Source organism: Zerene cesonia, chromosome 15 (genome assembly GCF_012273895.1).
Source record: "Zerene cesonia ecotype Mississippi chromosome 15, Zerene_cesonia_1.1, whole genome shotgun sequence".
NCBI lineage: Eukaryota > Metazoa > Arthropoda > Insecta > Lepidoptera > Pieridae > Zerene > Zerene cesonia.
In genome coordinates, this window is record NC_052116.1 from 334,374 (window position 1) to 348,697 (window position 14,324).

Consider the following 14,324-nt stretch of genomic DNA (forward strand, 5'->3'; position numbering starts at 1 on the left):
TAAATATCGATAAAAATTATGTATTATTAATCAAACATATGAACGTATAAATCACGCGGCCGGATCTCGTACTATTAATTTAAAACAAGCGTCCACCCCGATCTCCCGAAACTACTACGCCCATTTTTTTACAATTAGCAACATATATTACTAATTCATGTATACAATAATGGGAAACAGATTATATTTAGATAAAGAATACGCCCACGTTTAGTCATTTAGCGCTAATCCTTCTTTGATGAAATCCGCATTAGCCGTTACAACTACAAATATTTCTCAGATAATCTTCGGTCGGGCCAAACATGTGAGAAATTGGAGACGGCAAGTAATTCATTACAGTAATTGATATCAGCGGCAGGAATCGATACGTTAATTCGATTAGACATGGCGCGAAGACCTGCATGTGTTTCAATCGACTTGTTTATGCGACACGTTGGATCTTACCGAGATATCGGACGGTTCTACGGATCATTTTGGGAGAGCACCATTGCCCTTAACAATCCCACTAATCCTACTAATACTATAAATGCGAAAGTTTGTAAGGATGTGTGTGTTTGTTGCTCTTTCACGCAAAAACTACTTAACCCGATATTCCTACAGGATACGGACTTACGCGGGTGAAACCGCGGGGCGCATCTAGTGTTCTTTATACAAACTTTCCAGAACTACAAATCAATCGAAATAAGTTACTCTATTCTTGCTAAAGGCAAATGAGCAAGAAGGCAGAATACTGATTATGGTTTGAAATGTAAAATATAATCAGTTAAATTTCATTTGTTTTTTGTGTTTCTTTCCCATGTATCATTTTAAACTAATCAGTGTTTCTTTAGGGTCTAGCTGTCACATTATCTATGTATGTACGTTGTTGGTATCATAATTGTTTACTTTTTATCGTGATGAAGAATGAAGTTCGCTTATATTTATGAGACATCTGGCTCAAATTTCGAGACATCAGTCCACCTCACCACATTGTACACACCAATGTGCCTTTTAAGTTATTTTAAATCTGCTTACTCTACTAGTTTCATGTTTCTTGAAATAAATGTATAAAATCCCAAAAATTATCGTAGACAAAGCCACACAAACCTTGGTCCTTCCCCTCCTCCATGTACTGGAAGTCTTTCAGCGTGTGTATCGCGAATATGTTCTCCTTGCACTGCATCGCCACCTTCTCACTGCCCGTCTTGATGAGGTACTCCATGAGCACCAGCGCCTTGTACACGTGCCGCCAGTTCTTGCCGTGGTCGTTCAGCCGCTTCCATATCATCTGCATGATCTCCGTGAACGCCATCACGTTGTACGTGAGGTCGGCGATCTCCGCCATCAGTGTGCTGGATGGGCCCCATGGGTCGTTCGATGTTGCTTCGCGCACTTTTACCTGCAATAGTATGGTTAAGCGTATGAAAAACATCAAACTGTAAGGATTCATATTGCACGTAGTGTTGAAGTCGCATACGAGCCACGCGCTTTCTAAAGAATGGAGAATAAATACCTTATGTACCTATGTGTAGTATTTTTTGCGCATAATATATCAGTTTTTAAGAACGGATCTCAATTCATGCTTTTAGGGCACATATGGGTACATAGGCAACTTATTTTTGAGAATTCTTCGAACTTAAATTGAATTTGCCGCTAGAGAATTGATGACATTTGAAACATAACAGTAAGTTCCGTATGGAATAGAAAGTATTGCGGATTAGAAATTGTGCCCTTGACTGTAATATTAATTAATGTTTCTTAAATATTTGCTCCATTACCAAGGCTGTGCGACTATAGAATCCATGTGCTTGGTGAAATTTCTAATTAGCATTCAGACGGTGTTCCGTGTTGGTTGTATAAGAATGTTACGGATTAGTCCAAGGGCGAATACCTTTGCCGCGGGTGTTAGCGTACGTTACTTGTCTAATTTAACTAGTTTAGTTTTCCAATCCACTTCTATCTAGCAAATCTCTACCATTGCACTACCTTGCTCTAATGTATTTTTTAGTGTACTCGGAATAGACGTTTTCAATTTTTATACGTCTAGGTATCTACTACTGTATTAAGAAATATTGGAATATGACAAGTTATGGTAATATTCAACCCGCCAAAAACTTCCTACTGATTAGAATACATAAAAAATATAACCTAGTTTACTTAAACGTTTGTGACAGAATAACAATATTACGAAAACGTTAACACTTTTACGAATTCTCATAATATACAGAGGGAAGTTCATACAATAACACCACCATCTGTTGCTTGTCACAAAACCCCAACCAACGACCCGTCAATAACGCCTTAAAACAGAAGGCAAGTTACATTTCAAAAGCCTTAGTGTCGTCTTCAGGTTGTAATGGGGATACCCATTACAACCTGAAGACGACACCAAATATATTCGCATACTCCGGCAAGATTTCTTGTACCAAATAACCGACACAAGGTCGAGGGTTCCTTCCGCAACGATAACGCTATTCGCATCTCAATAGCCCCACTTATTTGGTATTCATCGAGCCTGTAGGAAGAGGATCTGGCATCTTCATAACTCAATTGATGCATACTTCCGCTGTCCGTTTAATCGCGCCATGTGTTTATAGCCATCGTTCACTGGCGGAATGAGATTTATATTTATATTATGCGGGAACGCGGAGGTGTGGTCGTGTAACTTAGGGGGTAAACAACCAGACTATCAATGTAACATGTAGTTATTGTAGTGAGTAATAAAAATATATTCTAAAAGAACGTATATGGTGTAAAAACTAATCCACCAATGTTGTTAATAACTAGACTAGCTGAACACTAATTTGTGTCGAAGAATAACAGCTCCCTGTACAAAACTTATGTTCTTATTAGTATTAGATTTAAGCCAGCTGGAAGCCGGAGGAATTTCAAATCTTGGCTTAATTAATATAATATCGCATTGACGCCTCATGCGCAGTATTAACTCGTAATCGCCTCAAATTAATCGGCACAGGACACAGCTTAGCCAGCATTTACACGGACGACTTAATGTATTTACGTCATATCTCGGAAATTGTCGAGTCACCACGCGATAAAAAGCGGCGTTACCCCTCACCTGAGCATCAGAGTAGTTGTGCGCAAGGTTCTTGATATTTCTCCTTAGCCCCGCCACGTTTACTTGCATTTCGTCCCCGTGAAGGGAATTCTGGAACAATACACGGTAACTAGTTAACAACCACTGCTGTTGGCTCACCGATACCCGTAGTTGACAATAGTTGTAGCTTAATTAACTTCCTATTTGACTTGTTTAGTTGTTTGTACATACAGACAGACACAGCTTTGGCATTTTTTTTTTGTAATATTTATATTGGTAATTGTAAAAAACTATATCCTATCCTACTTAATCCTAATACTATAAATGCAAAAGTTTGTAAGGATGTGTGTGTATTTGATACTCTTTCACGCAAAAACTACAGAACCGATTGCAAAGAAATTTGGTACGTAGACAGCTGAACAACTGGAATAACATATAGGCAATGTTTTATCCCGATATTCCAACGGGATATGGACTTAGGCGGTTGAAACCGCGGGACACAGCTAGTCGTTCATATATGAAGAAATGTTGTATCGATTGATTGAGATTAGAGAACTGAAAGCATCCCAGAATTTAATCGTATTCGTTTGCTAGAGTACTTTCTATCACTTATTAATATAATTGCATTGTCCTATCGGTGGATGCAAATAAAACCTCTCTCTCTCTCTCTCTCTCTCTCTCTTCGAAAGTCGCTTTAGACAAAGACACGCCAGCGCGCCATCGGGGTGCTCATGGCGTCCGTCTACGCTTAGATAAAATTAATTTTTTACAGTGCTATTGACCCGCGCGACCAATGTTCTTCGAAACGCTTTTGAATTGCACAGATAAGATAACTCTATTGTACTATCGCCGTTTGCGCTCATGATACAATGCCATCCGATGTGTATTGTTTTAGTTGTGTGAAGGTTATTAAAAGGTGTTTTTGCATAGATTAATACATTTTAAATATAATATATTTCGTTTGACTGACTCTGTCCTTGATGACGCTCTCTATAAAATGTTTAAATCGAAATCACCAACACGGGATTCCTTTTTATTAAGTATCACCCGCTTCCCATTGCTATGTAGCACTATTTATTGAAGTGAAAACTTTTTTAGGCGCGTTGAGCGTTTTGGTAGAGGGTAAAATCCTCGGTTCGCGTCACCGACATGCTAATGATAATAGTATATCTATAGCTATAAAAAATTTCATATAATTTTAGCATATAGTTTTAATTACTCTCAACTTAATAGTTTCAGTTTTCACTTCTATCGGCAGTCCCACGACTGCCACTGCTTTTTTTTATTTGTCTTATATCATAGCGGATAAAGGGAAGGTGTAAGAGAAAAGGAAAGGATTGTCCACAGGAAAGAAGGAATGGCCTAGCAAGGGTGAGGGATAGGAAACGGGCCTCGGGCCTCCTCATTTAAAGACATACATACGAAGAGACAAGCCAATAATATGTATTAAAATATAGAAGACTAGCTGCAACCCGCGACGCCACGTGCGTGGTACCCGGATTAAAAGTAACCTATGTGCTAATCCATAAATCTACCTCTATACTAAAATTCATACAGATACGATGAGCTGTTTTCACGTGAAAGAGTAACAAACATCCACACTTACAAACTTTCACTTTCATAATATTAGTAGTATACCGATAACCCGATAAAAGCTCAGCTCATCATTTATTACACATTAGATTAACAGCTGGGCTATAATTTCCACTTGCTTGAGACTGTTAAAGCTTTACTAAAGGTCGCACGAACAAATCCGCAGCCATCAGCAGTGCGCTTACGCAACATTGCAGCCTGCAGCCTTCTACATGCTTACGAGTTACGAGCGCCGCTGCAGTGGGAGGAAGCCCTCCTCCGCCGGCCCGGCTGTTGGCAAGTGAATGTTATCGCATGTTCATGTACCGGGTTATATAACTAATCGCATATTAGGTTAGGCAGTATATATCTCAGATAGATCTCTGGTGCTCATGATACGAAGTGGATTATTTCATACAAATTCATGGTTGAAACGAAACTTTGAATAGCATTTCGTCTGAGCCTTCGCAGAGATTAACTATACGATATAAATTAAAAACTTTTAAAAGTCGAGTTCTGCGAGTCAGCGTTGAAAGAGGTAATTATAATAAATTAAACACACTCCATCTGTCAATTCGTTGCGGCTATTATCTGAAACGGCTGGACGATTCTATGACCGTATCAATGAACAATCCTGTCCTATCCTTTCTGCTAATATTATAAATGCGAAAGTTTGTGAGGATTGATTTATGTGTATGTGTATGTTTTTCACTCTTTCACGCAACAATTACTGAACCGATTGCAATGAAATTTGGAACGTAGATAGCTGGACAACTGGAATAACACATAGGCAGGCTTTCTATCCTGATATTCCTACGGGATACAGTCATACGCGGGTGAAACCGCGGGGCACAGTTAGATATACATAATCATATCATCTAATATTAAAAATAGCATACTTTTCTGAGTTCTATGAATATTTCGAAATCAAATTCAAATAGCCTTTTATAGCTTCACTTCCAAAGGCTGCATATTGCCAAACGGAGCGTCACAGCGTAACGGTTTCATCTTAAATAGATGCGGTACGGTTTACCAAGGCTAAGCAAAACTTTGCGTTCGTGCGAGCACACAATTTGTATATATTGTGTTAATTTATAAAACTAAATAAACACTTATTTTGTGTTCTTCGATATTTATGGGACAACCGGTTTATAACGTCACTTGAGGTCAAAGGTCACATAATTTTTGCAGAGCACCTAAAATTTTAAGAAGGTTTATTAATATGTTATTTGCATAGACATAAATTATAGCCAAACTACTGGAGCCCAGGGCGGCTCTCGCTTGGTACCGGTTAAACAAATCTAGACCTCAGCTCAGCTGTTTACGCGTGAAAGAGTAACAAACATATCAATATAGATTCTTACCAACTTTCGCATTCATAAGATTAATTCCTACTAATCTTAAGTTTTATAATACAACATTAATGAATTATTATACATATAACATTTATCTACCACTAATCGTCCTCTATTCATAGTAGACAAATGTTCCACAAAGAAAGGGGTTAATCGTTTCTCAATATATAAAGGTACGGAGTATTTGCCTTCGTAAAATAACATTATCCTTATTTTTTTTCAGTTATATAGCTATCAAATACATACTTTTATACAAAAATAATTAAAAGAGAGCCACTTGCAAACAATATGGCTGCTACATTGAAAATAGCAAGTCACGACACTCTTAGAGCTATCTCCGTGTGGCTTTCAGCATGAATGACGTCAGACCAATGTTTATAGCAGACAGGCGAGGCGAAGCCAAGGCTGTTGAACGGTAAAGTGATAACAGATAATTAGTATCTGTATTCATAGTCGTGGTAGCAGTGGACCAAGTCGTTGCCATGGCAACGTAACAAATACAACAACGCAACATCCAAATACAAATAAACATACACGAGAGCTGTTTATTCTACATTGCTCATCTACACTAATATTATAAGGAAGAAACTTTTGTATGTTTGTAACGTTTTTACGCAAAAAGTGAAAGGCCAATGTAAAAAATTCTTACACCATTAGCAAGCTACATCGTCACTGAGTGGCATAGGCTATATTTTTACCACATATATTGCAAATAATACTATTCACATATAAACATACATACATGTGAAATATTTATCTATATCTAACTATTTAAAAAGAGCAAACATTTTTATTTTCGTATGTATGTTTATAAAGTTTTCACACAGAAAGCCTATCCACCGAGTGACACGGGCCGCATATGTACCACGGGCGAAGCCGGGGCGGCCCGCTGGCGTGCAATAATCGCCGAATCGTATCGGGTGGCGCGGTTCGGCGACCGCGATCATATGTTAGGAAGATAGGGGGTATTGAACTGGCGGAACGCGTCCGGTCGCGCGCTGTCGCTATATCTTCCTATTCGCTAATGGCGATAGGTGATGTATGACTATTTAAACGAAATGAGAAACATTTTATTACGACACACAAAAAAAATAACTCATTTTCAACCAAAAACTAAACTGCCTTTTTTTGAAGTTGGTTGAAAAATACATGTAACAAATAAATTAATTCGAATTTAAATCAGAAAAAAACAGTTCGAAAATCAAGTATAAATTATATATAGACCAATATATTTCAAACACAAAACGATGAGAGTATAGTTCTGCGTTGAAGTGAGAAAAAGATTTCATCATTTGAATAATATTAACACTTATTGGGCGAATATCGAAATCTCGGTACAAATAACTTTTTCGAAACGGTTGTTACATAAGAAGTTCATAGTTCTTGTTATCATACATCTTAGAAACATAAGCTGTTTTATTAAGCTAAGCTAATCTAATGATAAAGGTATTACTAAAAGCGCTGAGAGCTCATCTATTACAAACAAACTGTAAACTCTTCTTAATATATAAAATAAATCTTAGCTATTAATAACTCAGAACGGTTGGCCTGTTTCTTTTATGTTAATTTTATGGGATTTATTACTCTCAAGAAAGTAATATAAACTTTATCCTTCTTTATTTATTGGCAAACTCACTTATCCAAAGATGATGTCAAAAATCACGATAAAAAATCCTATCCTATCCTACTATCCTACTAATATTATAAATGCGAAAGTTTGTAAGGATGTGTGTGTTTGTTGCTCTTTCACGCAAAATCTACTGAACCGATTGCAATGAAATTTGGTACGTAGACAGCTGGGCAACTGGAATAACATATAAGCAACTTTTTATCCCGATATTCCTACGGGATACGGACTTACGCGGGTGAAACCGCGTGGCGCAGCTAGTACTATATAAAGGAGTAGTATAAGTTTATTTGTTTTAAGACGCTAATCTCTGAAAATAGTGGATTGATTTCAAGCGATGCATTTTCGAGGACGAACCCACGGACAAAAGCAAGTATTTCTACAGCTTAATGTGTTATTGTGGTACCCAAGCTCCATCACTGTTAAGTGTCATCAATAAAATGACCATAGGTTTTCGCATCAAAGAAAAGCAAGCATACATCCACATTCACTTATCATTCTTACGTTTCGCGTTAATATTAATAGATTAATAAAAGGAAATAATATTAATAGAATGATAAGGATAATTGTGTTATATATGTCACATGCCACAACCACAATACATAACCCATGAACGGCTGATCAAATTGCAATGATTTTAAGTCAGATTCATCCGCTGTTTCCAGAAAGGTACCCCCCACTCCGACGGCGCCGGGGCACCCAAGATATAGCTAAGAAAGACTACTGACCGGCTGGCAAACCTTCACGCCGAGAAATGTCTATTTCTGGTAAGGACTAGCCCATTCTGCAGCAATGTCACATTAACCGTTCCACTGAGGTCGGCGCAAACGAATTTATGAAGAACGGCCCACGCAATAGAGGTCGTTTCGCTTAGCATAATGATAATTATCCTGTGCCTTGTTTGCGTCGTGCATAACATTATCATATCGCCAGTTTTAGTTTATCAAAGCAGATAATAAACAAACACGAGTATTTTTAAAGGCAAAGACATCGGAATCCCGTTGATATCTCTCGTTCGTTTGAAGCAACAGACAGAGCTGTTTACGGAGCTTTTCAACCGACATGAAAAAAATGGAGGAAGTCATCAAGGCGACTGTATTTTTGTTACCCTCATAGCTTTTTACTGGGTGAAGCGATTTTGGCGATACCTATTTTTATTTGAAAGTGTGCCTCTCATGTGGTCCCATTGCAGGCGGTATCGATTTTTGTTAAAAAAAATCGTTTTATTCAAGCTGGAAAATATTCGCTTTATAAACCATATAAATATGTATTATCAACGCATTTATCAGAGCGAACGTTCCGTGCCCATAAACCTACAACATCCTACCTATCGCACAATCTAAGCATTTTTGGTACACATTACTGGGGAACTATGACATTTGTAGGTTTGGGCATCGTCAAAGCATTTTTATTCATATTATTACATATTATGTTATTTATCTTAAAAATATCATTTTAACCACAATTAAGGCACCACTTTTTGGAAGGAAAATCAATAGTAGATATCTATTAGTGTGGTTAGGTTTAGACTAGGTTAGGTTAGGTTATTTACGTGATGTGTGCAAAGTATTATGACGGGCCAAGAAATTACCGAGTATAATCCTATCCTACTAATATTATAAATGCGAAAGTTTGTAAAGCTGTGTGTGAGCTTGTCAATCTTTCACCTAAAAACTACTGAACCGATTGCAATAAATACGTGTACAGCTGGACAACTGGAATAACATATAGACAACTTTTTATCCCGATATTCCTACGGGATACAGACTTACGCGGGTGAAACCGCGGGGCGCAGTTGGTTATTGATATGATCAAGTCATTATTCTGAAAATTAAGTGTATCCCCATCAGTTTTGTATGCAAACTGTCAGCACGGGAAAACCACACTAGTTTCTTGTGAAACGCCTCGGATCCTGAACATCTGACTCATGCTACCGCGAATATTAATCATATTTTATAACCCAACATTGCAGATAAAATATTTCGCATTTTTATATCAATAATATTTGGAAAGTGCTAATTTTAGATATTGATTCATTTTTGTTTACACGAACTGTGTGCTGTTTATTTCTTATCTATAGTGATTTTATAAAGCTAAAGAGTTTGTTTATTTGTATATTATTTGTTTTTTGTTTGAATGCGCAAATCTCTAGTCTAGACCTACTGGACCGATTGCAAAAATTCTTTCACCGTTGGATAGGTGCGGGAACCCTGAGTTCTATAGGCTAAAGTTGTACCATAGGCGATAATTCATAATAAGAGTTTATACTGTATATAATTTTGGAATTAGTGTTTATATACATAGAAATAATAATGATAATAAGCTACACAGTTTCTTCAAAACTACTGCCACTTAATATATTTCTTAAAGTTCTACTTTTGTAGGAAATTGCTATGCGAAAAAAATAATAGAAAAATATAAATTTGAGACGAAAGAACTTACTAGATTGTTTTAATCAGATTTGAGCTTGTTCATATACCAGATTGTTCTACTTATATAGAAGAATCCAGCAAATCAAACCTAATACCTTATAGAGCATGCATGGTAAAAAAAAAAGCCTTAGACAGTCGCTTTCATATTCAAGTATGCTACTGATGGATGATCATAATGCATAGACTTTATTAGCGTATCACTTCTTCTTCGCTTTAATATCAATACCATCCGAGGTCCGAATTCAACCTTCCTTAAAGTCTAAGCGCCTGACCTACCCTTCCAATAATTTACTATAAACCTCGACCATTTAAAGATACAAAATGCATTTAATGAAACAGGTCATGACGATATTACCTAGCACTCGTTTAACATAATTACGCAACCAACGACCTCCGCAAGGCCACCCGGAGTTGTCGACAAAACAGTATCACGCGGGTAGGAAGGAAAACACTAAATATAAATGGAAATCGATCGTCACAAGCTTCAGGGTAAAAACGGAGTTTCCTGTCTTCCGTATTATCATAAAAAATATACTACGTGGACATTGAGCGTACAAAGTGAATTGTTAACCAATGGTTAACTTCACTAGTGTGCTAAAGTTACTTGGCTCAGTTCCTGCTGTTTTAGATTAAAGACTAACAAACATCTATCTCTCCTCATACAACTGATACTATAGCATACTTTAGGAATGTCTTATGACACAGAAGATGACGAGGAGGCTCTGGTTTCTACGACTACCCAATACGACTGCCACTTCTGGCACAGACATGTACAATTGTAAATTCAAAAATTTATAGTCTATCGAGTTTCAAGATAAAAATTACATACCAAATTTATGTTGGTTGCAAAAAAGTGACAATTCATAAACACTTGCGAAACACATGAACGTGTTAAGTTGAATTTGATGAGACCAAGATTAAATAAAGGATGGGAAAGTCTCTTAGATATTTTCATTGGCTCAAAATGATAACATACCATTCTATATACGTGTAAGCTCTGTATAGCCGATCCATTATAGCTGTAACGTTTACGCACAGGTAGCCTAGGTTACGGTTACGTTAATTTTATAAGGGTTGTTATTTACTCACTGGGGCGATAGGCCTGACATTTATAGATAAGGTATAAACGCAACCTTGCACCTTTTGTGGAATCTTAAAATAGACTGTTAACATAGCTTTTCGTAGCTGCAATAAATATACAGTTTATTGAATATATTAATACAAATATGAAAGTATAAAATACTCTTTTTAATCGATTCGTAAACTTATCCTCTAGAGGATAAGAGGGATTTACCTTATCTGCATTGACAATTTCTAAGTGTGTATATGTATGTTACAAATAAAATTTTAATGGATCTCGCAAACAAACCCACGGATTACTGCCTATATATACATAAAAGCATACTTTTGCTTATCAAACAATGGCGATAGCCGACGTCGTCACGATAAAAACTAACATGTCTAGAACTTCCGAGTTATCCATATAAGGACAGATGAGTTGTGGTGTACAGTTGGTGATCTGCTACGTGTAGCGGGAATTATCGTGTTTTATTGAATTCAAATATATTAACGTTTGTTTGTTAATAATATAATAATTATAACAAAAAACTAAACTGCCTTCTAATTGTTAGAATTAGACCAAATTTTCTTTTGCCACATGGGTGAAAACAGCTTCCAAATAAAAAACGAATCATAAACATCGATTCGCCCTGTTAAAAGTTATGAAATATCAAATACAAAAAATACAGTTGAAGCTGGGGCAATAGGCCAAGAGTCCAATATGAAAATTTTTTGACATCAGCTGAAAAACGTTTAAGCGGTAGTCATTCTGATAAACTAAATAGAGTCAAAATCACGACAAGTACCCTACTAGATACAATAAGATACAAAAGTAAGCAAAAAAAAATTATTCATATAAATTAAAATCAATCGCCAAATGTGTTGCTGAAATCTCCAGAAGGACTCCATCAAGTCTGCTAACTTCTTCAAAATTTCTGTTAAGGCACAAAGAAGGTCCTTAGTGAAACTAAAACCATGGGTGAAGCCAGGACGGACCCCTAGTACATAACAAAGCTAAATGCTTCACTGGCAATGAAATAAAGGATATTTATCAAGATCTTAACACAATAAAAATAAAAACAAAGGAAGAGGAAATATAATTGTTTGTGACAAACAAATGCTCTGCCAGCGAGAGACCTTCAAATGCAAAATAAATTTGTGTCACACTCATATCAAGAACTACATTAATGTTAAAGCCAGTTATGCAAAAGGGAATGTATTATGTATTGAGTAATCCATAAATTAGCAATTTTAATAATATCTTAATCAAGTTATATTAATTAAAATTAGGCCTTCGGACAATGAAATAACCTCAATAAATAAGTTTGCATATTATAACCATGAATGATATTGAATAGGTATATTGATATGTATTAAAACGCACCAAGAAGGCATACATTGTAAGATTGTTTGAAAAAAAAAATATAAATTAAATACTCAATTAAATTCTAATATTTTAATTTGTCCAGGTGATGTACCAGTTTTAAAAGCATTAAATAAGATAATTTTTCTACAATAAAAACAGGCTAGTTTCTTTATTGATCACATCTACTTGTGATAGTCCTATTATCATCTACTCAGCTGTTTCAATGTTTTGCTAGACTTACATACAGCTGAAAGATTTTTAATTGTATTTCTTGAATCTACTGCACTTTGATAAGCATTTAATAAGGCTATTATTTTCATGAAATAAATACATTTTATTTACTGTAGATATTGCTTTATAGAAAGAAGACATCAGTGTTTGATAAGTCATTTGATAAAAAAACACAATCTATGTGGAAGTATATACAATATTTACAATGCTTATTAACTCTGAAAAATAAGGTGAATCATACACATTATCGACTAAAACTTTATGTTTGAATATTTTGTTATTGCATATTTATTTTACAACAGCCATTTTCCCTGGCTTCTTGTGGGTGAACCCAAGGAAAAAAAAATGTTTATGTCACTCACAAATAATTTGGCTTTTGAATGGTATAAATATATCAAAATCAGTTCAACCAGTCCAGAGATAATCCCAACAACTCACAAACATTACTGCTTAATGATATAAGTATAGATTTAACAATTTATTGACATGGGAAGATCAACTAAGACAGTTTATGCTAATTACAATACAGATATCTGTGGAGAAAAATAATTACATCAAGATATTTGAGGTAAATGACAAAAGCAATTGCAGTCATTAATTACAAAATGAACAATATTTCTGGTTTCTTTAATCTTCATGAACAAGTGCTAATTAGGTATGTATTATTTAATTAAATAAGAGAGATCTAGAAATGATAATTTGTACCTAATTGAATTAAGCTTTGTAGATTTATGTATGATTTAACTATCACAGGGGTTTGATGTAAAAAATAATGACATTTCATAGTTTACACAGATTACATGAACATCTTTACAAAAACTTTATTATATTGCTAAGTACTTACTTAAAAAAAAATCAGGGAAAAACACAACACAAAGCACTTTTTTTTAGTTCACAAATTGTCATGTACACGTACGTACTAAGAATGGAAAGCCAATCTAAATCATAGCTATCAGTTATAGATAAACTTTTATCATATCGCAAACTCCACTAACACTAAGATTTTTCACCTCATACACAATTGACGTCACAATACAACCATCCAGTTCATAAATACACAAACAAATACGACACTAAACGAATAACCACGGCCTAAATTTAATTTCCTTGCATGTTTACCGCTACGTCATTTCGTGGCATAAATATCGTAACTTAGCGAATGCATTGTAAAAATACGATCAGACGAGGTGAAGGTCCGTGTAATAGTGCACGAAACTGTGCCTCTGTTGAATAAATACTTAAAAAGAGTGACAGGAAAAATTAACGCAACACTTACCAAATAACTACGAAGGTCCTAAAAAAAGTTTCTTTTTATAAAACTTATTTAAGTAAACATATATCAAACATTATACTATTATCACGGTACACAGCACGTTATCACTAAACTTACTATTTAATTTTGTACAAATCTTTCTAAACAAAACACTTTTGACGAATTGACAAAATCGCCTCTCAATCTTTCATGACAAATCAACATGTCTTCCAACAGAACATCCGGTCAAAAAGGTGACTCTTTGTTCCGTAATTTTTTATAAATATTGGGAAAAAATCTTTCCTATTAAAATAAAATAATATCTACGTCTATTAGTTACGTAAAAAATAAAACAAACGTAACTAATTACGAATGGAGGACATTTTTAATAAAAAC

General features: G+C 35.5%; 1 protein-coding gene across 1 annotated transcript in view; it reads right to left on the minus strand.

The window, feature by feature from the left end:
- The window catches only part of LOC119832410 (epsin-2), a 26,301-nt gene extending 12,143 nt beyond the window's left edge, over positions 1-14,158 (minus strand). The window contains exons 1-3 of the mRNA XM_038356083.1: positions 13,953-14,158; positions 3,056-3,145; positions 1,087-1,378 (exon numbers count right to left, since the gene is read on the minus strand). Coding sequence (XP_038212011.1) covers positions 1,087-1,378; positions 3,056-3,124 — 361 coding nt within the window. The 5' untranslated portion in view covers positions 3,125-3,145; positions 13,953-14,158. The remainder of the gene's footprint in view (positions 1-1,086; positions 1,379-3,055; positions 3,146-13,952) is intronic.
- Positions 14,159-14,324: the final 166 nt, after the last annotated feature.